The 27349-nt window shown below is 53.4% G+C and overlaps 2 protein-coding genes across 5 annotated transcripts in view; both read left to right on the top strand.

Moving 5' to 3' along the window:
- The window catches only part of PCSK6 (proprotein convertase subtilisin/kexin type 6), a 102685-nt gene extending 90737 nt beyond the window's left edge, over positions 1–11948 (top strand). The window contains exons 14-22 of one of the 3 annotated variants that reach the window (XM_087829109.1): positions 322–501; positions 652–690; positions 3195–3297; positions 3859–4055; positions 5839–5926; positions 7599–7702; positions 9312–9441; positions 10396–10508; positions 11519–11948. In XM_087829109.1, coding sequence (XP_087685235.1) covers positions 322–501; positions 652–690; positions 3195–3297; positions 3859–4055; positions 5839–5926; positions 7599–7702; positions 9312–9441; positions 10396–10508; positions 11519–11616 — 1052 coding nt within the window. In that variant the 3' untranslated portion in view covers positions 11617–11948. Of the gene's footprint in view, positions 1–321; positions 502–651; positions 691–3194; positions 3298–3858; positions 4056–5838; positions 5927–7598; positions 7703–9311; positions 9442–10395; positions 10509–11518 lie in introns of those variants that run through there. The other 2 variants (XM_087829110.1, XR_015716360.1) reach the window with 2 other exon arrangements.
- A 4165-nt stretch (positions 11949–16113) lies between these two features.
- Positions 16114–23389, top strand: SNRPA1 (small nuclear ribonucleoprotein polypeptide A'). Of its 2 annotated transcripts, XM_087829079.1 has the most exons (9): positions 16114–16221; positions 17561–17708; positions 18622–18700; positions 19543–19589; positions 20254–20356; positions 20938–21017; positions 21415–21490; positions 22096–22189; positions 22956–23389. In XM_087829079.1, the coding sequence occupies exons 1-9, from the start codon at positions 16140–16142 to the stop codon at positions 23012–23014; spliced, it is 768 nt and encodes a 255-aa protein (XP_087685205.1). In that variant the 5' UTR covers positions 16114–16139; the 3' UTR covers positions 23015–23389. The 2 variants fall into 2 exon arrangements, with proteins under 2 accessions (XP_087685205.1, XP_087685206.1); XM_087829080.1 differs by lacking the exon at positions 20938–21017 and having other exon boundaries at positions 21395–21490.
- The last annotated feature ends 3960 nt before the right edge of the window (positions 23390–27349 follow it).

A 27349-nucleotide genomic window follows, 5' to 3' on the forward strand; every position in this document is an offset into this window, starting at 1 on the left:
AAAGCTCAGGGCCAGGCCCGCCCCGGCTCGGCCCGCTGGGCAAGAGAAAGAAGCTGTCGCTGCCACCGATGGGGGTGGGGGCCTTGAGGGAGGCTGCAGGGAGGCCCTGGGGCAGAGACAGGGCCTGGGCAGTAGGTGCCTCCCTGGTCCTTGGGTGACTAGGAAGCGAAGGTAGGGGCCCCAGAACCCTGCCCTGGGATGGGGTTTGGGGGCGTGGCACCTCTGTGAGTGACAGATGCCATCGGCCAGGCCGGGGGGCCAGAGTTCATCCGGAGCTTCCCCAGGGAGGTTCCCTGACTCCGTGGGTTTGGTGCTTGGCAGGGAAGCTGAAGGAATGGAGCCTGATCTTTTACGGGACGGCCGAGCACCCGTACAACACCTTCAGCTCCCACCAGTCCCGCTCCCGGATGCTGGAGCTCTCCACCCCGGAGCTGGAGCCCCCCAAGACCGCTCTGTCGCTGTCGCACACCGAGGGTCCCGAGGACGAAGAGGACTACACAGGTAATGAGCCCGGATCCAGAGGACACGCCGGCCTCGGCGCGTTCTGGGTTTTCGCCCTTTAAACGCGGGCCGTTCCTGGCTCAGGTGGGGTTAGGATTGTCTGCCTTCGTGTCCCGAAGTCGTAATAACGATGCTAATTTGCACTCACAGCTCCTTCCTCCTACGGCTCTCCTAATATTTTACAGACCAGTAAGTATGCTTCAAACTAGTAAGTATTTCCAATCTTCCCAGGCCGGGAAATCGAGGTTGTATGTGCCCAACCAGAACTGGGCCCTGCCCCATGGTTAATGAGGCTCCCATCTCATGTCCCAGCCCCGTCAGATCCACCCACTGTCAGTCCTTGGTGACAGACTGTGGGAAGGACCAGGGCCCCAATGGGGGCCCGGGATGGTTGGGTCGAATGAGTGCAGCCAGGAAGGGACCTGGCGTGGAGATCTTGACCGGCCTCAGGGGCTGCGATAAAGACCCAGGATTGGGTCTCAAGATCCTGTGTCAGTAGATGCTAATGCTACACGAGGCAGCTGCAGAATCTCCCAGGAGGAAAAGATGCCGTTGCAGATACTTTTCTCTCCCCAACAATTTTTTATTTTTAGAGAGAGAGAGAGAGAGAGAGAGACATCAGTGTGAGAGCAAAGCATCAGTGGGCTGCCTCCCACACACCCCACACTGGGGATCGAGCTCAAAACCCCGGCATGTGCCCTGACCAGGAATCGAACTGGCAGCCTTTCAGACGCCCAATCCACTGAGCCACACCGGCCAGAGACTTTTCTTCCATTCGTTGCCAGGGGGCCTTCGGCTCTGGGCCTGTGGCTCACTCCATGAAGCCAGCGGCAGGGAGAGGGCCTCGGACACTGCCCATCTCGATTAGCACGTCACACAGAAGGCTGTTCCTTCCCCTCCGCACCATCCCGTAGTGATCTGTGCGAAACCCAGCATTTCTGGTTGGGCATATGACCCTTGGCTAAGTGTTCCAGCTACGTGATGAACGATGGGTGCTCCCTAAGCCTGTTGAGGCTGTGAGTTTTCTAATAGCTTCTGGGGGGGAAAGGAGGTAACACTGGCAATTCCCCGAGTGCGTATCGGGCATAAATGATGGGCAATTCCATTTTAAATTCCTTCTTCCTTTCCTTTGAAATGGACTGGTGAATTATGGATGGGCCAATCTGCTCTGGTTCCCCCTGTGATTTACAGACCGCGGCGAGATTCAGTGATTACTCATAAATGACTGATTTTATTTTAATCTGCTAGCGGCTCTGCCTTTCCGCTGTCCGGGGATCTCACGGTCAGGCCGGTGCGCAGCCCGGGTCACTCAGCCTTCCCCGCGTGTGGCCTGGCTGGCTGGGGGGGGGACCCTGTGGGGTTAGGGCGTCTTTCTGATGCTGAGGGACCAGGCGACTCCGGACCAGGATGTGCAGCCCGGCACATCCCCAGGGACAAGCCCCGCTCAGAAAGGGGTTCACAGTGGGACCCACAATGCCAACCTTGGAAATCTCAACAACATCAAACCTTCGGGGAGGGAAGCAAAATAAACCGGCCTAACACTGGGAAGGTCAGGAGGCTCTCGAAGGGGGAATGAAGAGGGCTTTGTGCGCTCAGCAAAGACCCATTGTGGGCACCGAGAATGGGACTTCTGTCCTGCCCTCCCGTCCCGGGAAACGCTGGTGGCCAGCAAATCACGTCCTCTGTGCTTCTGAGCGCACCCCCGCCCCCTGCAATAACTAGAGCCTTACAGAGGGGGTTGTTTTTTCTTTCTTTCTAAAGGCTCAGAAGGCCTCATAATGGCCCCCGGGGCTCCTCCCTGCGCACGGGCTTTCCTGAGCCACTTCCTAGAGGGGGGGACAGGGAGGCAGTCAGAAGGACGGTCCCCCCACAGGGCGGCTTTGGCAGCTGTGGTCACGTTCATCGGGCCGGGGAAAGAGGCCACGTGCGGACACGCTGCACCCCAGCCTGAGGGCGAGGCTTGCCGGTGTCCCTTAAGCTCCCCGTATCTCGCCCTGTCGCTTTTGCAACAGGATACAGGCCCCCAGAGTTAAACTGAGGGGACATAGGGCCCCAGAGGAGAGACAGTGGTGGCCCGCTGCTGAGGGCGAGAGGGAGGGAAGCCAAAAAGGAGGGGGGCATATGAAGCCGCCCCCACCCCCCCCCAGGCCCACCAGGGACAGCCACACCCCGTGGTCCTGGCACATGGAAATCCCCCCGTCTTTCCTGGTCATTTCCGGCGCGATCGCCACTGTCCGTCAGCAGCTGCCCTAATGCCCCCGACACCCCATATTCCGTTGTTTTTTCCTTCAGAAATCAAAACTGCTGGCTGGTCCCGGCACCACGGTGCAGGGAATTCACGGGCACAGTTGTTACCCGCCTCATCTGTCCCCATCCCAGCCGCTCTTCCAGGCTCTCACAGTGTCCCTCTTGTCACAGATCTGTGTCCCCACCCGCCACTGCTGTTCTCCTGTCTCGGGCTGTCCCTGTCTAGAGCATCAGACCCTCTGACACTGGCCCCCTGACCAGGGTCACCGCTCCCCTGCGGCCAGATTGCCATGGGGGTGGACGCCCAGGTTTGGCCTGGCCGTCCAGACCCTCACTCCCGCCCCCCTCCTGGGAAGCTTCTCTGGACCCCAACACAGGGTCCCAGGGGTCCGGATTGGGCTGAGCAAGTGTGTCTATGGGTGAATGGAAATGCTTGTTTCTTTAAGGTATGTGCCACCCGGAGTGTGGGGACAAGGGCTGTGACGGCCCCAACGCAGACCAGTGCCTGAACTGCGTCCACTTCAGCCTGGGCAGTGCCAAGACCAGCAGGTAAGGGCTGGGGTGTCGCCTGCATGTGGGCAGCACACGATCGAGGGGCCCTGGTTTCTTGTTTTTTGTTTGTTTTATATTTTTATTGTTGTGGGGTTTTCTTAGAGAGAGACAGAGAGAGAAACATCAACATTGATCGGCTGCCTCCTGCTCGCCCCTCCTGGGGATTGAGCCCCAAACCCGGGCATGGGCCCTGACCGGGAATTGAACTGTGACCTCCCTGTGCGTAGGTTGACACTCAACCACTGAGCCACACCGGCCAGGGCAAGGAGGCCTGTGTTCAGCTGTGTTCTCACCCCCACACCTGGTACCCTACTTAAGAATCCATGTGATGCCCAAAAAGGAAATCCCACCGATGTTCACCAGTTTGGACTTGCATACGTTTTAGTAATTTGGGGTTCTCAACACACAAGGAATTTGGGTCCCTGACAGAATCTGGAAGCTGTCCCGGCGGCTCACTGCCTCCGTGGCCTGACTTTGGCAGAGGTGCCTGTGCTGTGGGTCGTGAGCGTGGGGCTGGGCGGGTTGGAAAGGTCCTCTCTCTGCCTCTCTCCCCCCCAGGAAGTGCGTGAGCCTGTGCCCCTTGGGCTACTTTGGGGACACAGCAGCAAGACGCTGTCGCCGGTGCCACAGGGGGTGTGAGACCTGCTCAGGCAGGAGCCCCACCCAGTGCCTGTCCTGCCGCCGCGGGTTCTACCACCACCAGGAGATGAACACGTGCGTGAGCTTCTGTCCTGCCGGGTTTTACGCTTTGGAAAGTAAGTGCATGTCGCAGGGCTTAGAAATGACGAGGCAGGCGGTCCCTCCTGGGCTGGGGGCCCCTCTCCTGGTTGAATTTCCCTCCCTGTGCTTCCAGGTGCTCTCAGTCCTTCTGAGAAAGCACCCCGAGCAGGGGAGGGAGAGGGGGAGGGAGAAATCGGAGCCTTTGGACCTGTTGGTTCACAGCCAGTCACTCACATGTGTGGCCAGAAGAGTTCACAGTGACGCTGAAGTGAACCCCAGAGTGTGCCCCACAGTGTGAGGAATCTCCCACCCGCAAGTCAGGGCCCATTACTGAGGGTGGGCAGAGAAGCGGCCTGGGCAGGTGGCTCTCAGACATCGAAAGAGAAAGGCCTTTGAGGATGTCCTGCTGTTGGCCCTGAACTTTCTCTAGGAGAGGCCGCGTGGCCGTCCCTGTAGCTCTGGATGTCCCCATGGGCAGCCTGGGGTGGGCCCTGGGGAGCTGGCACCAGCTCACGGGCTTGGTGGTCAAAACTGGCTGAAGTCCCTCCTAGGAAGGGCTCCTGAGCAGAAAGTGGGGTGTAAGTGTGGACAGAAAGTTTGCGGTCCCCCACAGAGGAAGAGCAGCCTATTGGCCAGAGAGGCAGCTTAGTCTTTGCGGTTCTCACAGTGACCGCCCCCCTTAGAGGTGGGCGATGCGCTCCTCCCGCGCCTCCCAGCTGGGAAACAAAGCAAGGCCCGCAACTGGTGGTGGCACAGTGGGACTTGGACTCAGGGCGGCGAAGCCAGGCCCCAGGAAGGTGGGGGGATGGGCCCAGGACCCCATGACGGCGTTTCACCACCTCAGCCCCCCAGGGAACAGGCAAAGAGAGGGTTGGGTTAGACTGATGGAGGGTCGTCCTCAGGTTCAAAGGAGGTGCCAGTTTGAGGCTGGCGATCATGCGGGTGGCAGGCCTTCTGTGGGCCCCCTGCTCTCACAGCACTGCCATTACCCCTGTGGACAAGTAGCCAGGAAACCCTTAGAGACAGAGAAAGCCACTGAGTAGCCAGGCTCTCGAAAGGAAACACGCTGTCATTCAAGATGCGTTTCACAGCCTCTGCGACCTGCCCTGAGCTGCCCCCAGGCCGGTTCTCATGGTGGAGGCTCCTTCCGCTCCAACCCCACCTGATCTCAAGGCAAGAAGCAGCCACCCTCACTGACCCTGCGGGTCCTCCTGTGACGTGTGTGTCATGCCTGCGGGCCCTGAGCAAGTAGCCCTTAGCTCCCAGGCCCGGAACACCAGATAGTAGTGATGAGACGCCAGAAGCAGTGACCTAGGTACTGACTTGTGCAAATGCAGGCGGGGGCCTGGTGACCCAGAACTTCCCCAGGAGGTAGGAGGGGTGGGTGTCTAGATTCCTGTCTCTGCCCACGACTGCCAAGCCTTCAGTAAAGACCCCCGGAGGGCACTCGGGGGAGCAAGAGGCTCAGGGCTCCACCCTGCCACCTGCACGAAGGCACCTGAGTCATTTCTGCTTGTTGGCCAGGAATCGGCTTCAGTTTTGTGGAAATAAGCAGAACCCAGGCCCGTCTTCTCTGGACAGGGCCCTCCAAGGTTGTTCGAGGACTTTCATTTACTCCAGGAAAAAAGAGGTGGGAGACCCAGCACCTGACCCCTGGGCACGGGGTCTCATGTGGCCTCTGGCTGTTGCATTATGACATCTGGGGAGCGGCGCTGGTAACAAGCAGCTCTGTCAGCTTGTCTTAGGAACACCAGGCTCATCGCCCAGACGTGATTGCATTGATTCCACCCCTTCTCTCTTCGCCATCTTTTCCCCCAGGCCAGAAAAAATGCCTTAAGTGCCACCCGAGCTGTAAGAAGTGCGTGGATGAGCCCGAGAGATGTACCGTCTGTAAGGAAGGGTTCAGGTAAAGCCCCGTCTTCCGACCTCAAGACCAGCGCCGTGTTTCTGCTGGTTTTTGTTTCTGTCATCGATTTGCCACGTTTCTGCCCATTTGCACTGAAAGCTAAATTTTCAGAAGCCTTTCGGGGTAAAGGTTAAGTGTCTATAAAATCAGACTCACGTTTTCTCTCTTCTCTCAAGCTCAACACACATCTCCTTTAAAAATATTTTACTGGGTGAATGATTTTTATGGGAATATTTTGAAATGTTTGTGCAGCCCGCTGTCAGCTGGACAAGGCAGGGTTAGAGGTAAAAGGACAAAGGGGCACTGAGCTGGCCCCAGTTGGGGGCCTAGGAGACGTGGCTGTGATGTCAGCTCCAACTAGGCTCCTGGACCCCAGGCTGGAACTGCAGGTGTCGGGAGGGCTCCAGGGTTTCAGGTGGAGCCTGTCTCCCAGTGGGGGGCTGCGGAGGGACCCAGGGAGCTGCTCTCTGTGTCCTCTGGGTCCTGGGGGAGAGAGGAAGTCAGCTGCCCACATAGGAAAATGGTCTCGCAGGGAGAAACACAGCAGCCACACAATCGGAAGCAGGGTTTTATCGTCGGCCTTAAGCCGCAGAAAGCTCCCCTTTATTGCCCAATATCCTCTTAAGCTGCGGCTGCAAATCACCACTGTCACGTTCACACTGTGCACAGCAAGCCCGTCCCTGCCATCTCACTGGCGGGAACAAATGCAGGAGGAATCTGCATTTGAGGACTTGATTTAAAGCCCAGCCAGTCGCAGCAACCCTGGCTCCACAGTGAGAAAGAGCCCTGGGTGCCCCTATCCATGGGGCCCCACCGGCATCTCCCCCTAAGTGCAGGACCCTGTGGGTCCCACCCCCCCCAGAGCACTAGGGGCAGGCGCATTCCCAACATGCGCATCAAACACCGAGTAACCCTGGGAGCGGAGGAAGTCACAGTCCCTGACATTTACTCTCACTGCCAGACACCTGTCCAACATTTTGCAAGTATTTGCTCATTTAGACCCCAAAGCAGCCCTGCCATGCAGGAGCTACAGTTGTCCCAGTGAACAGGAGAGGAGACGAGGTTCAGAGAGGTTAGCAAGCGCTGGGTAGGGTTGCACAGCCAGGAAGTGGCGGAGGCAGGACCCCGGAGTGCACGGTCCAGCCTCCTCCATGCACCCAGGAGGCGAGGGAGGAAGGCAGGAGGCCCCATCAGGCAGGGCCTGCTAGGTCCCAGGGGTGCATTTGATTTCAAGGTCATCGTGAAGGGCGGAGGCAGGAGCCGGTGCAGGTTTCAGGATCAGTCTTGCTAACACTTTGCAAAGGGCTCGGACTCAGTGAGGCTGAGCCACCCCGCCCCCACACATGCTCGGTTCTCCTCTTGGGGTTTGGGTTCAAGTTTGATTAATGTCAGTGGAGAGAAGCCATCCCAGCCCAGGAGAGAACGGGCTTTGGAGATGGAGCCTGGTCCCACTGGCCACGTGCAGGTAGAGGTTCTGCCTTAAGGCCCAGGACGACCTTCCCAGGGCACCTGCAGCTTCAGGACAGCTTCTCCGGCCCAGAACCTCCACCCACACAAAGAGCTGTGCTTTTGCAAATTTCATTTCCCCTCGTGAAAGACATTGGAGGGCAAATCATCATTTCATTAGGATCTGGAAGGGATGTCAAAATCTGCCGCCTTTTTCTTCCCACAGCCTCGCCCGAGGCAGCTGCATTCCGGACTGTGAGCCAGGCACCTACTTCGATTCGGAGCTGATCACCTGTGGGAAGTGCCACCAGACCTGCAAGACCTGTGTGGGTGAGTCCACCACCTGCACGGGCTTCGGTTCCATCGGGCCACACGGGCCTGGGACCTGGGCTACCCAGATGGGCGACTTCCCTCTCTTGAAACCGAGAAAGCCCAAGGACTGCTTGGGCTGCCATGGGTTTTGTGGCATTAAATCACTGTGCCTGGCTCAGTGCTTGGAGCATTGGCCCTCGCAGCAAAGGGCTGCAGGTTCGAACCCCAACCCCATTCGGGGTGTGTGCGGGAGGCAGCCAGTCAGTGTTTCTCTCTCCCTCTCCCTCTCCCTGCCTCTCTCTCTAGCATCATGAAAAACATATCCTCGAGTGTAAAACATTACCTTCATTCTTTGTGCCTATTTTCACTTACTTTGAACACTTTTTGCAAGGAGGGAAAGAGTTTCATAAACAGCTTTATGTTCTATTGTCATTTCCCACCGCGATTGCAGCGCAGATGTCTTCCAGGCACGGTTTTTATGCGGAGCAGCCAACGTCGCATTCGTTCCGCTGGCTTTCACGCTGCGTCATTTGCGCTCGGAGGTGGGAGCACATTAGGAACCTGTAGGCTCAGCTGCATTTCCAGGGAAGTGTCCTCCTGCCGCTCCCTCCTGACCCAGCAGCTTGGGCCTTATTGTAAGAAGGCCACGTTGGATGGAGTGTTTTGCTGCAGTAACTGTTAAGAATTAGGTCTCTGCCAAATCACAGTTGCCATAATCTGGGTCCTGGGAAATGGGGCGTGTTGGGCACTCCCTGTGGAGGTGGCTGTGTGACCCCACGTGGCATCAGCTGTGCTTCCCAGGGATGGACATGCATGAGCCCTCAAGGCCCATGAGAAGTGCCTTCGTGGGCGCTCCTCCTGGGACAGCCACCAAGGAGCTGGGCTCAGGGTTCAGGAGTGTTCTCAGCTGCTGACGTCACAGCAGCTTCTTTCAGCTGTCCGCCCTGTCGCCTTTTTATCTTTTAAAAAATATATTTTTATTGATTTTTACAGAGGGAGGGAGAGGGAGAGAGAGCGAGCGAAACATCGATTGGCTGCCTCCTGCACGCCCCCTACCTGGGATGGAGCCTGCAACCCCTGGCATGTGCCCTGACCGGGAATCGAACCACGACCTCTCGGTGCCCAGGATGCCTCTCTAACCAACTGAGCCGTACTGGCCGGGGCCCAGACAATGTTTTAAAAAGCCTCCTTCCCTTCACCTCCGGAATCCACCTCACGTCTCTGAGTCTTCCTCACTTTGCACCTATGACTGTGCCTTTTCGAGCTGTTAGCAGCCTGCTCAGCCAGAGGGCCCCCGCTGCGGGGTCGGTCCAGCCACCTTTTGAGTGTGCAAAGCCTGCTGGGAAAGGAAGCATTTGGAATCGGGGCCCACAAACTTGGCCCGGGGTGTGGGGAGCTGTGCTGAGCTGGGCTCCTGTCTCCATGCCCCGTGTATATGAAATGGGGGTGTGATGTTCCCCTCCCAGCAGTGGGCGAGGGGGGCCCAGTGCAGACACACGGTGGTGGCGGCCTTGAGACACCTGAACAGCAGCCCGGCTGTCACAGGCCCTGCAGCAGGCCTGGGCCACAGGGTGGGCGGGCAGTCCTGATACCTGCTTCCCCCCCACCCCCACCCCCGCACCCTCAGGGCCCAGCAAAGAAGAATGTATCCACTGTGCCGCCAACTTCCACTTCCAGGAATGGACGTGTGTGCCAGCCTGCGGCGAGGGCTACTACCCCGAGGACATGCCGGGCTTGCCCCACAAAGTGTGCCGCAGGTACATGCCCGTCGGACGGCTTCCTGGCCCAGATGATGCGGCCGCCTGGGGCACAGTGACTGCCTGTGCCAGCTAAGGGGTGGCGGGCCGGCCCAGTCTGGTGTGCCAGGCGCTGTGTAGCTGGGACAGGGCAGGACACAGATCGCAAGGTGCCACCTGGTGGTACTCACACCCCAGGAGCGACTCCATGGGAGCCCCACAAGTCGGTGCATTTGTGCAGCCGGACTTGAAGAGGTGGGCGGCAGATGGGAGCCATGGACACCCAGTCCCTGGGAGCTGGCCTCAGACAGGCAGCTGGTGCAGTCCAGGTCCGTACGTGGCCCAGAGCAGGACAGGTGCCGATCCAAGCCCCAGGGCAGCGTCAGCCGCTCTTTCTGCAAAGGGCTTGACAGTTAGTAGCTTGCACTTTGCAGTCCAGTCTCTGCCACGGATATTCAGGCCACCACCATGAGAGCAGACACAGCACACAGATAAAAGTGTGGCTGTTCCAATAAACCGCAAGAGGTGTGCCAACCCTTGCTGAGGTCATGGTGCTCTGTCTTAGAAATAGCCCTGGGTCGGATCTCCGGGGCAAGATTGGGAGCCCCCCCGACCCCAAGGGACAGGCCATTGTCACCACGAGAAAGCTGAGCCTGGTGCGCAGCAAGATTCTGAGGGCCAGGCTCCGGGATCAGGGTTGTCATATCCCGGGTAGAGTCCACAGGTGATCAGAGTGGAGTCTTGAGGACAGGGCTTGTCCTCCGCTCTAGACGTGGTCTTGCTATCGACCAGGACCATCTGTGTCCTCCGGGGACAGCAGTGCAGTCAGATGGGAGGAAGGACATGCAAACGCTTGGCCAGGCTTTCAGGCCATCGTGGGGCACGGTCACAGTGAGGGGCATAGGGCAAGAGGGGAGGGGCTGGAGCGGACAGGCCCCTTCCCCACGCAGCAGTGGAACCCGTGTCCCCGCACAGGTGCGACGAGAGCTGCTTGAGCTGTGAGGGCTCCAGCAGGAACTGTAGCCGCTGCAAGACGGGCTTCATGCAGCTGGGGACCTCGTGCATCACCAACCACACCTGCAGCAACGGTGAGCCCTAGTGGCCCGGCTCCTGCCCTTGGAGGAGCTCAGCCCGCTGGCCTCTGGTCACAGGGAACAGAGAAGAAAATTTGGGGAGGGGGGCTCTCTGAGCAGGCGCACTGTGCACCCTTGGCTGGACCATCCTGGGACTCCTCTAGTCTCCCTCCCATCCCTTTAGCCCGCTCACATTGACCAGAGACACATGCCGGCCACAGCCCAGCTCCTGCTGGTCGGTTTGTTGAGCGACTCTTAAAAATGATTTTGTTTTTACACTGTTCCCACTCATGCCATCCCCCCCAGGTGGCCTGTGTGTGGTTCTTCCATCAGGAGGGTCCTGACCTTGGAGGTGAAAGTCAGGAGGCCTGAAGGGCCTCAGCCTCACAGAGCCCACAGTCAGGGCCCACGTGTCCCACGGGGAAGACCCACATCTGTGCCGCAGGAGAGCCCTGGTTCTCTCAGGAGATCGGGAGACAGGGCAGGTTGTGAAAACAGGAACTGAACGGATACCAAAGATCAGTTTGGGGGAGTCCTTTAGAAGCCAGGAACCCCTTCTTGAGAAAGTCACACACTCAGGTTATTAGGGATCCCGCCCAGGACAGTGAGGTGGTCCCAGGCGGGTCCCAGGAATGGCAGCACGTCCTCAAAAGCCAAGGGGAGGGCAGGTCTGCATGGCTCTCCTGTCCCTGCCCCTTCTAGGCCTGTCCCTGCCTCCCCAAGGCTCCCTCCTAAGTTTTCCCTTAGCAGAGCTGCCTGGACAGAGGTGCATGTGAGCACTGAGACCTCACTGGCAGCCCAGATGTTCTCCTGGACCCTGCCCCCTCCGCACTCAGCAGGAGCCCCTGAACTCCATATGCCATCTGTGCCACCCTGGGCTCCCCACGTCACAGGGATGGCTGCGAGGGCTGCCCCGGTTGCCACCCTCGCTCCCTGTACGTCCCCCACCCCCATCAGGGGCGGCACAGTGGGATGAACGGGCACCCAGCTCTGACCCGTCTCCCTTCTCTCTCCTGGGACCCCAGCCGACGAGACCTTCTGCGAGATGGTGAAGTCCAACCGGCTCTGCGAGCGCAAGCTCTTCATCCAGTTCTGCTGCCGCACGTGCCTCCGGGCCGGGTAGGGGCCCCCGGCCGCCCGCAGAGGGCAAGGCCGCTCCCGTCCGTCCGTCTGTCCGCCTGTCTCCAGACTGCGAGCCAGAGCCCGTTTCCGGGGCGGCGCCCTGCCTCCGACAGCTTTATCTCCCCGGGAGCGAGGTCCCCAGGGGGCATCTGTAGCACCCCGGCCGGGGGGTGGGCCCCCAGGAGGCGTCCGTAAGGCAGCGATGTCCCCTCCAACTCCGCTTGCTGGCTGCACTCTCCTGGCAGACTCCAGACGGGAGCCCGGGGAGCCCACGGTGTCGGAGCAGCTTCTGGGACCTCAGTTTACTGAATCTTCAAGACCAAAGCAGAAAGTCAAGCCACTTGGCCTCACACGTCACCCTTTCCCTGGGCTTTCGAGCGTCTCCATAGTCAGTGCCAGTCATGTCCAGCCGCAGAACCTGCTGTCCCCGGGCGCTGAAGGGCCGAGCCCCTCCCCTGGTCCTGCCGCTCCCACGGCAGTGAGGGACACGGCTTGGTCAGGCTGCAAGTAAGATAGATTTGGAGGCAGAAAATGTCTGGCCACTTGGGACAGAGCATCTGTTTCTATGTAGTCAGTGACTTTTTAAACCGCTGCGATGGCCGAGAAAGTCAGATTCCAAACCCTCTCCTTTGAGGGAGCCAAGCGCCCCTTGTCACCACCCTCTGTCTGTGTCTCCGGGAGTCTCATGGCCCGAATGTCCCCTCCACCCGATGCAGAGCTGTCTCAGGAGGGTCCTCAGGTGGAGTCCCGGAGGCCAGCCCAAAGGTAGCCCGTGGCCGAGCAGTTCCCGACCAGGGTGTAAGGCCAGCCCGGGAATTGTTAACCCCCCGTGTCCCGTTTCGTGGAATTGCTGTTCAAACACATGTGGCCTCTGCTCCCCAGGGACTTGTCCAGGTGGCTGTCCATGTCCGCGTGGACTGCGGGCCTGACGACTCGTTCTGCCGAACCTGTGTAGGCATTTTATAAGCTACATGTTCTGATTTTTACCGATGTTAATTATTTTGACAGATAGTTCATATATTTTCATTGAGATGCACAGATCTGCTTGATCGACTCCCTGTAACACGGGAGCAACATTTGCCTTAAATTTTGTCGAGCTTGCACTTCTCCATTGGTCCTGCTCCCCCGCTGACTGTCACGCATCCGACTCGTCCCTGTGAGCTGGGGGAACCCCGCGGGTGTTGATCGAAGCCACACCTCCGAAGACGAAATCCACAGAGCAGAACAGTGTTAACCCTAAATTAATAAAAGAGTTAACAGCCCACAGCTAAGGAGCCTGTATTTCTTTCCAGGGCACAGCGATTAAACGTGGGTGCCGAGCAGTGTGCAAAGTGGCTTTATTTGTGGTCTCCGGATCCATCCCATCTCATTATGTGGGAAATCTCTTTTTTTTTTTTTTTAATCTTCACTCGAGGATATTTTTTTCCATTGATTTTTAGAGAGAGTGGAGGGGGGAGAGGCAAGAAAACCCACATCGATGTGAGAGAGACACGTGGATTGGTTGCCTCCCGCACACGCCCCAGCCAGGGCCGGGTATCAAACCTGCAGCCCGGGTACATGCCCTTGACCAGGAGTTGAACCTGCAGCCCTTTGGTGTGTGTGCCGATGCTGTTAACCACTAAGGCACCCCGGCCAGGGCTGCATGCGTTTTTTTACCTCGGCCTCTGCAAGGGCGGGAACTTGTACTTGCTGGGAATCCTTTGGCTGCAAATAAAAGAAATGCACCAACTAGAAGTGATTTAGGAAAAGAAACCAAAGCTGGTGAAGGTCGTTGTGTTGGGATTTCAGGGTTGACTTGGAATTTCTGGGAAAGGTGCAGCTAGCTGGGCCTTGGGAGCCCTGGGACCAGCAATAAATGTCACCCAGACCCTCTTTGCACTGGAGCAGTGTCCTCCTTTCTCCAGGGGATGGGACAAATGACAAGACCACCACCATCTCCCAGGTGAAATTGGTCCAAATCCAACCCCCTAAACAAGTTTTCTGGATCTGCTGCTCTGCCATGGTTGGCCTGCCCTGCATCTGTGCTCACCTCGTCCCACTAAGGGTGATCGGATCGCCCCTAGGCTCACTGTTGAGCAAATAGAAACCCAAGTGCCCAGAACAGAGACGTTGCCAAAAACTGGTCCTCGATGGGGTAATTTTTGTCTCCCTGGGAACATTTGACAATAATGTCTGGAGATATTTTGCGGTGACAACTGGAGGAAGGTACTGACATCTAGTGGGTTAAGGCCAGGGATGGTGACGAATATCCTGGAATGCACAGGACAGCCCCCACAACAAAGACTTATCCAGCCAAAGAATTTCAACTGTGCCCATGTTGAGAAACCCCAGCCAAAAGAAATGAAATCAGAAAATGTTCTCAACCTCATAGAGATACCCTAAAATTAAACTGCCCAAGTTTGATTTATCTACCTGTCCATGTGCTGAAGCAACAGAAACCTATACTAATTTCCATTTTAAAAGTAAAGCTTTTTTAAAATCCAGCAAGCTAAAGGGCAAGTAAAACCAGCTCTGTGGTCTAAGCGCGCCACCCTGTGGTCCTCTCTGGAATTATGTGAAGTTTCGACTGTTTCAACTTTTTTTTTTTAATATGTTTTGTGTGTGTGTGTGTTTTTAATTTTATTTTTGTTTAAAATATTACAGATGTCCCTTTTTCTCCCCAATGACCCACTCCACCCCGTCCCTTCCCCCTCCCCAGTCCCTCTCCCCACCATTGTCTGTGTCCTTGGGTTGTGCATATATGCATATAAATTATTTGGTTACTCTCTCCCCCTCCCCCTCCCCCTCCCCCTCCCCGCCCTCCTCCACCCCTCTGACATTCGTCAGTCTCATCTATGTTTTTATTGATTTCCAAGACAGGAAGGGAGAAGGAGAGAGAGAGAGAGAAGCGTCAATGATGAGAGAGGGTCATCGATCAGCCGCCTCCTGCACACCCCCTGCTGGGGATCCAGCCGGCTGGGCTTAACTTTTTCTAAATTTGGAAACAATCACAAAGCAAAATTACAGAAAAGTTCCTAGTACAGAGAAATCTTTTCATGAACAGTTTGAATGCACATTGCCAGTGTGATACCATGTTACCTCCCAGATACTTTAGAGGCTATTTCCTATCAACAAGAACCTTCTCCTGAACAGTCGTCAGCATCAGGGAACTCACACGCATGCATCACTACGACCCGATCCTTTGACTGGATTCAAATTTTGCCCGCTGTCCCAGGAGCGCCCTTAGCAAAAAGACCCAGTTTAGACCACACTTGCCATTTAGAATCACACTTAGCATTTCAGTCTTCATGTCTCTCTAAGTCTTCTTCCTTGATTTTCATGACCTTGAGCCTTTCTTTTAACGACTATAGGCCCGTTAGTTGCAGTGATCGTGTGTTTGAGGTTTCCTGGTATTTCTCTTCAGTTCATGTGTCCTTGGCAGGAATCTTACAGATGCCGTGTTCTTTTCATTGCATCCTAGCAGGTGATACAGGCTTTTTCTTTAGTCTATTATTGGCGATATTAACTTTGATCACTTGATTGGGGCCTCTCCCCTTCCCCACCCCACCCCTTAGACTATGAAGTCATGCCTGCTAGCGGATGCCCACTACCAACTACTGTCCAACATTGTGCTTAAGATCCCAGCCAAGCCTGCCGGTGTGGCTTAGCGGTTGAGCATCCACCTAGGATCCAGGAGATTGCGGTTCGATTCGGGGTCACGGCACATGCCCTGGGGTGCAGGCCCCTCCATCCCCAGCAGGGGGCGCCCAGGAGGCAGCCGATCAGTGATTCTCATCATTGATGCTTCTCTCTCCCTTCCTGTCTCTAAAATCAAAGATATATTAAAAAATAATAATAAATAACATCTCAGGCAATGCACCAGAGCAAAAAATACGGAACTGGTACAAGAAGATGCAAAAGAAGAAATAAAACGGTGAGCTCGGAGGCTGCGGGAACGGCGCTCGTCTCCTGGACCCGGCGGCAGGGGCAGGTGTGGTCGCTCGTCCCGTTGCAGGCTCCTGATCCGTGCGCTTTTCTCTATGTCCTGCGTCAATATAAATATTGCATCGTCTGAAGACTAGCGGAGGAGCCATAAATCCGACCGTGCCCGGGGCCTGGCCGGGAGCGGGTGGCGCACGTGGTAGCCCGGGGCCCGGAGCCCGGAACCGGGCAGGGATCGGGAGCCCTGGACCCCGCGGTTGCCCCAGTCCCAGGTGGAGTGAGGACAGTGACAGCTTTCCTGTCCCCCGCAGGGCGCGGGGACGTGACATTCTCCTTAACTAGCGCATACCAATGGCTGGGATCGGGGGCCCTCCAGGTTCCAGATGCGCCCCGGGAAGGCAGCCGGGACCCGGGGGACCCGGGCCCAGGCGCGCGCGGACCGCCGAGCTGAGCGCGAGCGCGGCGCTTCGATTGCTTCGGCCTGGGCGGCGCGCGCATGCGCCGGCTCGATTGGCGCTGCCTGGCGGCGCGCGGGGCACGCCGGGACGGCCGTGTGGCGGGAGGCGGCCGGAGGCGGCGGGAGCGGGCGCGGGAGGCGGCAGGATGGTGAAGCTGACGGCGGAGCTGATCGAGCAGGCGGCGCAGTACACCAACGCCGTGCGGGACCGCGAGCTGGACCTGCGGGGTGAGCCCGGCCCCGGCCCCGGCCCCGGCCCCGGCCCCGCCGCGTGCGCGAGGCCCGCTCGGAGGGCCCGCCCCGCCCACGCCTGGCCCGCGGGGCCTGAGGAGCGTCCGGGCGGCTCCACGCGCGGCCCACGGGGGGGAGGGGGGCCTGAGGAGCGTCCCGGCGGCTCCACGCGCGGCCGACGGGGGGTGGGGGAGCCTGGGTTCGACCCCGGATCCGAGTCCGTGGGCCGCTGTTACTCAGCGTGCTCCGTGTGAGGGCCGCGAATACAGTCGGTGGTCGTCACGCCGGTGGAGGCGGTCACGTGACCCCGGGAGCGTGTGGCGGGGCCGCGTGGGAATTGCCTCTGCCCGGTCGGGGAGGACGCGGAGGGCGACGTGCGCGCGCGTTTCCCCGAGTGTCCCTCTTGCCCCGACTGTCCGCTGTGCCCCTGTCGTGGGGGCCTTGATGGAGGGCGCCGTTCCACCAGTGTACGCGGTGCAGGCGCCCTGTTCAGGAGCCTGTAGCTGTTTCAGCCGGAGTGAAGCTGGGCAGGGCGTCGGGGGACCAGCCCGGCCGGTGGGCTCAGTGGTCAGGGCGCCGGCCGCGCGCCGCGGGGTCTCGGGGTCAGTTCCCGTCCGGGACACGTAGCTGGGCCGCAGGTCGATCCCCGACCCCTTCCCCCGTCGATGGATCTCTGTCACTTCGCTGTTTTTCTTTTTTTTTTTTTTTTTTAATATGTCTTTATTGATTTCAGAGAGAGGAAGGGAGAGAGAGAGAAACATCAATGATGAGAGTCATTGATCCGCTGCCTCCTGCTCGCCCCCTGCTGGGGATCCAGGAGCCCACAACCCGGGCCTGTGCCCTGACTGGGAATCGAACCGCGATCTCCTGCATCCTAGGTCTATGCTCAGCCGCTGAAACAACCCCCCCTCCCAGCACTTCGCTGTTTTTCTCTCTCTCTTCCTCTCCCCCTCCCTTACACTCTCTCTAAAAAAAAAAAAAAAAAAAAAAATCAATGGAAAAAATATTGTCCGGTTCGGATTAAAAAAATGAAACAAATGTTCGCTGCCAGTATTACTATGGGCCAGTGTCCCCATCGTCGGTGCCCTGGACCTTGTTGGCATCACCGTTTTGGTGACCGCTGCTGAACCTTAGAGCTCAGGCAGCGGGGGCTTGAGTCTCTCCTGTTCCTCACTGTCTGCGCCAGTGCCTTGCAGGGTCTGGCAGAGGTGCTGGGTGAACAGTTTCTGAGCCAATGGAAGCTTTGAGCCCAGTTCCCGGGAAATACTGCTAATGTTTTGAGATACGTCTTAATTCTGTTAACACTTGTGTGGTTTTATCTGCCACCTTTTCACAGGATATAAAATTCCTGTCATTGAAAATCTCGGTGCCACCTTAGACCAATTTGATGCCATTGATTTTTCCGACAATGAAATCAGGAAACTGGATGGTTTTCCTTTGTTGAGAAGACTGAAGACGTTACTGGTAAACAACAATAGAATATGGTAAGTGTCTGTTAGTGGAAAGTATTGTTCTTTCCTCGTGTAAGTGTTGCAGTTCCCTGAAAACGTTGTGGTGCCCGCTGCCGGTTACGCCTTCACGTTTCCTCTTAAAATGAGAAAATAGCTGTCCTTTTCTCATACAGATCAGAGCTTAACTTGGCATTGGTCTAGACCAGGGGTTTTCAACCTTCCTCATCTCATGGTGCACACAAACTAATCACTAAAATTCTGCAGCACACAGAATCTGACCCCCAAAAATAGGTATAATTTTGGTTCAGTCTCATTGGACGGCTATTGTGTTGGCTGATGTCATTTCTTTAATTTGACAGAAAAGGGGAAAAGAGGTCAGTGCCACTGACTAAATAGTCAGGTACTTCATGTTTTAAGAATTCTTGCAGCACCCCGGTTGAAAATTGCTAGTCTAGATTTGTTTGCATCTCCTGGGAAATTTGGTGTGTTTATATATTCACGGTAAGCTTCTCATTTAAATGAAAACCATGCTGCTTTGTACACATTTGGGAAAAGGCCTATTTCTCATGCATTAACCATTCACATCATTGTTGTATGTGTTATACTTGAGCCGCGAGTGCCGCCTGCACAGAAGCCGTGATGGGAGGCAGGTGGTTTGTTATACACAGAGTTTCTTCTTTTCTTAGGTTTCATTAGACAGTGTGGTAGCAGGAAGAGCCCCCGACAGCCTTCAGCAAGCATGGGTCCTAAAGTCACGCCGCTTCTGTCACTCACCCCGTGACCCCAGACAAGGTTTCCTCGGTGCCCGTCATATAGGGCGTTGGCAGAAAAATTTCTCCAGTTCTTGCCACTTGGAAGTCTGACATCCTCGGAGCAAGGACTTAGATAAAATTGTCAGCTTACTGAATTGTCACTTTTACTAAGAGCCCATCTGTTTTGATTTCAGCCGCATAGGTGAGGGGCTGGATCAGGCTCTGCCCTGCCTAACAGAGCTCATCCTCACCAACAACAGTCTTGTGGAGCTGGTAAGTCGAGCAAGGGGAACAGTGTGTTTAGAGGGAGGAGTTCAAGGTTCTACATTCTTTTAGAAAACTTGGAAAATCCAGAAAATCACCGTCCTTTTTATCTTTTTCTTAACTCTCTTGAAAACAGCATGGGACAGGATTATTTTTTTAAATCCAGTCTGAAATCTTTTAAATGACATATTCAACCTGTTTACATTTGGTGTAATTATTGGTGCATTTGAGGTCCCCTTTTCTTTTTTTTAGAACTTATTTGTCCCGCTCATTTGTTCTCTCCTCATTGTTTCCTTACACTCTCTTTTTGTTCATTCCATTTTTCCTTCAATAGTTTAGAAATTATTAATGCTACGATTTTGTTCTTAGCATTCTATGAATTAAAACATACATATTTATCAATTTTTTCTTTATTTTTATTGTTGACACTATTACAGGTGTCCCCATTGGCCCCCTACCCAGCCTCCCTCCCCTTCTCTCTGACCATCGCCATACTGTTGTCTGTGTGTATTTATCAAAGTTTAAAGTTAACCAATATTACCTTTACCCTCCTAAACAGCACAGGGCCCTTAAACATTCCAATCCTCCCTCCACCGCCACCAGCAACTTGTTGTGTATTTATGAAGTGTTTTCAGAAAGCACCAAGACATCATCGCTGCTAAGCTAGAAGCTGTTATGGCCAAGATTTAAGCTTAAGAAACTCAGATCCATCAGTTTCTTCATTAGAAGTGTATTAGGTGCCAGAGCAGGAAGGAAAATAGGACAAGGCCTTGCTCCAAAGGCATCACCATTTCAGTGTATCAAAACAGGGTGTGGGGTGTGTGTTCTCACCCGAGGCTGTTGTTTTACAGGGTGACCTGGACCCTTTGGCATCTCTCAAATCACTGACTTACCTAAGGTAAGGAAACTATCTGTGGTGGTGACAATGAAGTCCTTTAACAGCCTTACAAGCCTTGACCTTAAAACAGTCGGTTACTAAAAAGCACCTTGTAGTTTGCTGTACACCTGCACCTGAAAGGCATGCAAAATAATATTGAATGTCAAGTGGAATTGAAAAAAGTTTAAAGGTTTTTTTAAAAGATTTATTTTAAACCTCATAAATAAACCTTTTAATTTTGTTTATACCAGTAAAGAAAAGAAAAAGCACATTTTAAAAATAAATATTGCAGCCCTGGCTAACGTGGGTCAGTTGGTTGAGCGTCGTCCGGTGCACCAAATGTCGCCTGTTTGATTCCTGGTCAGGGTATGTGCCCAAGTTGTGGGCTCGATCCCTGATGGGGGGCACGCAGGAGGCAGCCAATTGATGTTTCTCTCTGTGTCTCTCTCTCTTCCTCTCTAGAATCAATAAAAACATAAAAACAACCAATATTGCAAATATTCTCTCTGGGCCCAGTACTCTGTTAACATTTCCCTAATGCTACTTAAGTTATTATGACACTGAAGTTAAATATGAAGACTAGTGGCTTTTCCTTAATTTACGGACTCATTAGATGTTATGAAAATGAACCTCTGAAGGCTGTGCTGTGAACAGGGTTGGCATGATGTTGCTCCTTTCCTCGTAGTATTCTGAGAAACCCTGTAACAAACAAGAAGCATTACAGGCTGTATGTCATTTACAAAGTCCCGCAAGTCCGGGTGCTGGATTTCCAGAAGGTGAAACTAAAAGTAAGTATCATTCTGTTCATCATAAGGCATTCATGATTTGTAGTTTTGATATTGGATATGTGTTCCTGATTTTTTTTTTTTAGTTGCCTAATGAATTTTACTGTTGCTTTGTAATAAAAACGTGGGAAAGAAACTGTCAAGTCAAATTTTTTTCCGCAGCAGAGTGTATGGTGGGGCTCGGAGGTAAAGCTGTCTTATGTAGTATTGCTCATCCCAGCGGTAGCTTAGCCTAGGAGCCACAGTGAGCACTGGCCACAGGAGACCGCTCCCTGTGGGGAGCTTGATAGTATCGTCTTCAGCAGCTTTAGTTATTGCAATGAGTTCCCTTTATTGGAAGGTTTTTTTCTTTTGAACCTTCTTAGTTCTTTGGGAGCCCCTCCTTGAGAGGAGGAGAGGGGTCTTCAGTGAGCTTCACCAGAGAAGGCAAGACCACTGTGTCTCCTTTACCGTGACACTGGCCTTCGGCATTTTCACCAGGCTGGTAGATTTCAGAAGCGTTTCCTTCCATGTTTTCTGAGGAATGCATCTAAGTGCATGTGGTGTTCCTGTTTCCATTAACTCTGTGTGTGGTATTGCTGTAGGAGCGTCAGGAGGCAGAGAAAATGTTCAAGGGCAAACGGGGTGCACAGCTTGCAAAGGATATTGCCAGGAGGAGCAAAACGTAAGAGACGGACGCCCGACTTCACTCCACTGCACCTTCAGAAACACTCTGGTTGGCTTTTTGCCTCCCGCAAAAGTAAACAAAACGCCTGTGGCTTATCCAGCATTACATTTGCGTGATGCGAGTCCATGGCCATCAGCGGTCCACGTGTCACATGAGATTTCTACCCGATCAGGAGGGAGACATCTCAGTATTTAGTCTCAATGTCATACTGTATGTGTCCTGCTTTCTCTAGAAAGATGATCTCAATGGTGTTTCTGAAGGAGACAGTTTCTTGTATCAGTTTGTTAACAAAGATAAGATACTACACTGGTTGAGTTACTTTCAAAAGCTTTTGAAAGTAAGAGAAGCAATTTCTGCTGGTCTGGGTTTGACAGTTCTTTTCTTCCCTCCCAAGTTTCAACCCAGGTGCTGGTTTGCCAACTGACAAAAAGAAAGGTGGCCCATCTCCAGGGGATGTAGAGGCGATCAAGGTAATGAGGTGTTAGGTCTCGGGCTCAAGAGAGCCGCCGTGGGTCTAGGACACAGATTTATGGAACGAATCCAATTCTCAACGTTGCAGATTTTTCCCGTGGTTGTTAAAACTAGCTTGAAGTTAATTATTGGACCAGACTTTTACTAGAATTAATTACATGAGCCATTGGAAGTGGAGGCAGCTCTGGTCTTTCTCATTTTCGCAGGAGGTGTGTATTTGAACAGTTATTCGCTTTGTGTATCGTGTCAGTGTCTGCCTTAGTTTTTACTTCTAAAGATTTCCTCCTTGGTGATCAGTGAGAAATCCTAATTTTATAACATTGCCTCTTAAATTATCCAGCAACATAATCCCAATAAGCAATTCCATTTGTAACATTTTAGGATATTTTCTCTACTATAAGAGAGTCTGCGTTTCTTAACCAATTTTGGAAATTTATGAATCATTTTTTGGGTTGATTTCAACGTGCCAATAAAATTCTCCCCCCAACACAGAACTATTTAATGTTCCAACTTAAAAAGTTGCTGGGAATTTCTGTGGGTGTTGTCTGGGTGATTGATGGGTTTCGGTGAAATTGACTGTCCGTCTCCACTGTGTGTCCCCCAGAACGCCATAGCAAATGCGTCGACGCTGGCGGAGGTGGAGCGGCTGAAGGGCTTGCTGCAGTCGGGCCAGATACCTGGCCGGGAACGCCGAGCAGGTTGGGAAAGTGTGTTCTGTCTAATTCCAAATTCATGTCACACCCAAAGGATTCCCAAAGAGTTTGGATGCTGTGGCCCAAGAATCCTGGAATAGCGCCTCAGTGCCATCGAATCTGAGGTTCACGGGATCCCTTTAGATGCTCTTTGAAGATGAGTGGTTAGATATGGACTATGTCAGAGGACCCTGGGGTTTTCTGTGGAAAAGCTGATGCAGTCATTATTTTATAGCCATGGAGTGAGACCAAGCCCTAGAGGAAACCACGTGGACTTGCCCCGTGTGTGTAATATATAGGCTTAGCAGTTGGCAACATGGGTTCGAGAGTCAAACAGCCCGAGGCTCAGATCTTAGCCTCCCCAGCTCTGTCCTCGGGTAAATTTCTTAGTCCCCCACTTAACCTTAAATCCATTTCCTCATCTTTAAATCCGAGATAATAGCCTGGCTGCTGTGGCTCAGTGGTTGAGCATCTACCCATGAACCAGGAGGTCAGGATTCAGTTCCCGGTCAGGGCATATGCCCCGGTTGTGGGTTTGATCCTCAGTAGGAGGCAGCCGATCAGTGACTCTCATCGATGTTTCTCTCTCTCTCCCTGTCCCTTCCTCTCTGAAATCGAGAAAAAAAAAAGGCAGACCTGAGAGGGCAGAGGCTGCTGTTGGGCTTCCTCCGTGTCCAGGGCCTGCCCGCAGGAGCCTCCGCCCCCGGGCTCACACACTGAGGGAGCTCATTCTCTGAAATCGATTTGACTCTGGCTTTGCACTTCTCTTCAGGCCCCACCAATGATGGCGAAGAGGAGATGGAAGAAGACACAGTCACAAACGGGTCCTGAGCTGCGCGGCTGGAGTATCCACCGGATGTGTAACGTGTCCGCTTGGGACAAAGTCCTGCCTTTTGAATATGAATAATAGTCCTGTTTGTGTCAGTAGAGAGGAGTCCATAAGCGTTGTTGAAATGCTCCAAACTGCTGCTGGTCATTTTTCAATATACACTTTGAAATCTAAATGCCTTGTTTTTTACAAATAGTAACAATAAAGGACACTCACTGCGCCGCCAGGTTGCATGTTGCTGGGCTGTGTGCGCAGTGAGGTGTGTGGACACCTTTAAGCCAGAGGTGCAGGAGGGCAGCGTTTCTAACTGGGCTTCCATCCTCTCTGAATTGTTTAGGATTTTAAATCTTTAATAAAACTCAAGGTTATCAGTGTGCCACCAGTGATTGTCTGTAGACTTTGCCACCTCTGGTGCATGTTTTCCGGCACAAATAACAAAAGCTGCGTTACAGGCAGCCAGGCTTAGGGCTTCGCAGGAATCAGCGGCGTTTGAAGGTTTTATTTGATAAACATGCCAACGATGAGTGATTGATTTGAAAAATCGGGGGCAGTGCAGCTTCCACTTGTCAGCTGATGGAGTTCACAGGGTGACACGTTGCAATGTGGAGGCACCACGAGGGGACACAGCTGTCCCAGTGCGCAGGCCAAGGTAGGGTTCCTCACGATTCCTGGATGCCGTGTTACACTCTCACCCTCTTATGGCCAAGTTAGGCCACTGGGAAGGCAATGGGGGCAAGTCCCTCAAAACCAGCCCAGAACTCAGGTTGTCTGCAGCAACCACTGTTTACTCTCACAGCTGGCTCTGCTTTTCCCTGCAGGTCTGTGAGCTCGGTTCACATATTTCACTGTCCCTGGACAGGGTGGTTAACTGGGGAAAGGCAGAAGAAGGAAACAGGCCTCTAGACCTGCACTCACTGTTGGTACCCTGCCTGCCTGCCTGCCCTTAACTAAAGCCGGCCACCAGCCACGCCCCAAACCTAAGGCTAGGAGTACACTTCTGCCGCCTGGAGGCTACAGTGAGGGGAGGGTTGCCAAGAATGACAAATTGAGGCCAATCAGTTTACCGAGGGCGGTGACGTGCTCTGCATACCACCTTTTGTCCAGTTTTTGCAAACAACACCTGAGCAGTTGTATTGAGCAATTGCTGAAGTAACTATGGTTCTAGGCAGGTGAGGTGAGATGACACACCTGGGTAAAGGGACAAAGGTAACAGTGTGGCTAAAAAGAAGGGGACCATAAGAAGAGCCATATGCTAGGAACTGAACCAAGACACCACTATCCATGCATTCTAATAACATGTATTTTAGTTGAATTAGCCATCTGTCGTCATACTGTGTATACATGTGCACACAGATGCACTGCAGTTCACAGTATAGTATACAAAGGTACTTATTCTTGTATATGTTTAAAATGTGCCTTATTTTCATGAGTTGTGCTCATTTCTATTTTATATGGTAAAGTCCTGAGTAACAGGAAGTGTTCACTATCCGTGGTAGAAACGAAATCTTACCATTTATTTCATCTTCATGATTACAGACATTACAGGGCAGGTGGTAAGCAAGGCAAATGTATGTATAGCTCACATTTATTTCCATGTTTAATATTTGAGCTGTTTTGGGTCTTTATTTAGATGTTTGGTGACCAGAAATATGCCATTGGAACTTAGCTCTTGTCTATATCAATGAGCCTCGGGTAAACTTTCCTATGGTAATCTGACACCTCTTTTTTCATTTTAATTTTTTCAATTGATTTTTTTAGAGAGAGAGAAATACTGGTTTTTGTTGTTTCAGTTATTTATGCATCAAAGAAAGGTATAATTTTGGTTGATTCACAAATAATAATCACAGTAGTAGTAGTAATAGTAATTATCTACCCTTTTTGCTCTAAAGTGACTTTTTAAAAAAATCAGCTGCCTAAACTTGTACATAGGATTTCCGGTACCAAGAATTAAGCAGTCAGACGAGACCTTATGCGACGTGACCAATAAGATGCAGCTCCATTATATGATGTATATGTTTATGACTCAAGACAGGGCGTTCACACCGGACGGCTACTGTGTTGGCTGTTGACTTATTTGACAATCTGGGGGAAGAGAGGTCCCATGCCCCTGACTAAGTAGGTATTGGCATGTTTTAAAAATTCTTGCAGCTCACTGGTTGAAAGTCACCGATTGAAACTTGTACCGGGTCCCTTTTCAGGCACATGCTCGGGTTGCGGGCTGCAGCCGATCAATGACTCTCTCATCATTGATGTTTCTCTCTCTCTCTCTCCCTCTCCTTTCCTCTCTCTGAAATCAATAAAGATATATTAAAAAACAAACAAAAAAAAATCTTCAGCCCCGCCAGTGTGGCTCAGTGGTTGAGCGTTAACCTCGAGCCAAGTCAGTCACCCGTTCGATTTCCAGTCAGAGCACACGCGCAGGTGGCGGGCTCCATTCCCCAGTAGGGGGTGTGCCTGAGGCGGCCAATGGATGTTTCTCATTGATGCTTCTATCCTGTCTCCCTCTCTAAAATAAAAAAAACTTAATAAAACACAGGCCCTGGCTCAGTTGGTTAGTCGTCCCAATATGCCAAGGTCATGGGTTTGATCCCCCGTCAGGGCACACAAGAATCAACCAATGGAAATAAGTGGAACAGCAAATCAATATTTTCTCTAAAAATCAATAAAGATCTAATTGACTATATGAACCAATTCATGAGTCGGGCAGCACCTGTTGAGCTACTAGATGGGTGCTCCAATAGCTGTGCAAGGTGGGAGGTTTTTATAAGCAGCAAGGTGGGGTGGGGGAGGTGAAAAGGGATTATTTCAGGCGAACAGACCACCCACCTCCCCCGAGGGGAAGGCGGGGGGGTTTTATCAGGCAGGTTACTTGCCTAGTGTTGATCTGAAAGTTGATTGGTTTAAAATTCCACCTGCAGTTAGCTTAGCTGTTAAATTTTGGTTAATTGCCAGATCCTGAGTCCTCAATTTCTGGATTTGAGGAGCCCATTGTCAAGGGGAAGAGCTTTCAGGGTTTTCTAGGCCGGGGTGGAGAACTGCAGTCAGCCCTTCAGGAATATCCTCTCATTCACTGCTTTGTAAACACATAGCTGGGGTCAGCGGGGTGTCCCCAGAGCTGCCCCCTTGAGGAACTTCTAGGCAAAGCAAGGCTGGAAGCCCTGGGGGTATCAAAGCTTCCAGAGGGTGGCCAGCCGGTGTGGCTCAGTGGTTGAGTGTCGACCTCTGAACCAGGAGGTCAGGGTTCGATTCCCAGTCAGGGTTTCGGGCTCCATCCCCAGTTTTTCACAGTTACGCTAAATAAAATTCAAGTAAATATGAAAATGGAATTATCTTTATTGACTCATCCATCGGGCATCTCATCCAGCCACTAGACGGGCACTGGGAGGGGTTGTAAAAAATGGAAGGTTTTGAGAGGAAGGGAGCTGTTGACAAAGGGGAGCTTTTGAGATCTATATGTTGTCAGTTTGACTGAAACTCAGAAAATGTATTTTTAAAAGAAGGGAGAGGATTATTTTTCAATGGGCGCATCTTCGGGGCGAGGGTTTTATGCAGATTGCCTCTTCTTCCTACCTGGGAGTGCAGAGATTGCGACCATCAGCTTGTCACCGGGGAGACAGGTCCAGGGGTAAGCCCCAGAGGAGCTGCTGCCCATTGCTCCCCTGCCTGCAAGTCTGGGGTCCGTCCTGGAGGGGGCGCTGGGACGTTCATTTTCAGCGGTTTTAAAGGCTGGGCGTTTAGGGGACGTCTTAGGGGCGGATAACAGAATATTCCCGAGCTTTTTGCTGCTGACCCAAAATGAGATTTATTCCCTCAGTTTGCCCGGCCTTGGGTGTGGTTGGCAAATGGCACTACTTGGGTGTCTGTTATCTGCCCCCCTGGGTGGGGTGACTGAAGCTGTTCGCCTCTGGCCAGGGAGGAGCCATGCAAACCATTTACCCCCAAGTGTCCTGGGTTCAAGGAGGTGGGACTGACTAGGCGGCCACAGAGCTGCGGTTTATGTCTCTTAGTTCCCCGATCCCGCTCGTGCTGGACTTTCCCTGGCTGCAAACTGCTGATGACAACCTTCTGGTGCCTGATCGGAACAGTCCCGGTTGGTCTTTGTTTCTGGGAGAGGCGGGCACAGCAATCCGGTCGGGTATTAAAACTAGGTTTGGAATCCGGGGGGTCTCTTTAAAAACCCGGCTATTAATTGTCTAGCAGCGTTTGAGACAGCTCCGTACGTTCACTTTAAAACCTTCTGCAAAAAAAAGCCCAAGTGGAATCTCAGACAGGCAGCCTCGGAGAGGCGCCGGGGGCGAGGGTGGAGGGGGGCGCAGGGCGCTGCGGCGGCGGGTCCC

The sequence above is a fragment of the Miniopterus natalensis genome, chromosome 22 (genome assembly GCF_054644295.1).
Source record: "Miniopterus natalensis isolate mMinNat1 chromosome 22, mMinNat1.hap1, whole genome shotgun sequence".
In the NCBI taxonomy this organism is placed as follows: domain Eukaryota; kingdom Metazoa; phylum Chordata; class Mammalia; order Chiroptera; family Miniopteridae; genus Miniopterus; species Miniopterus natalensis.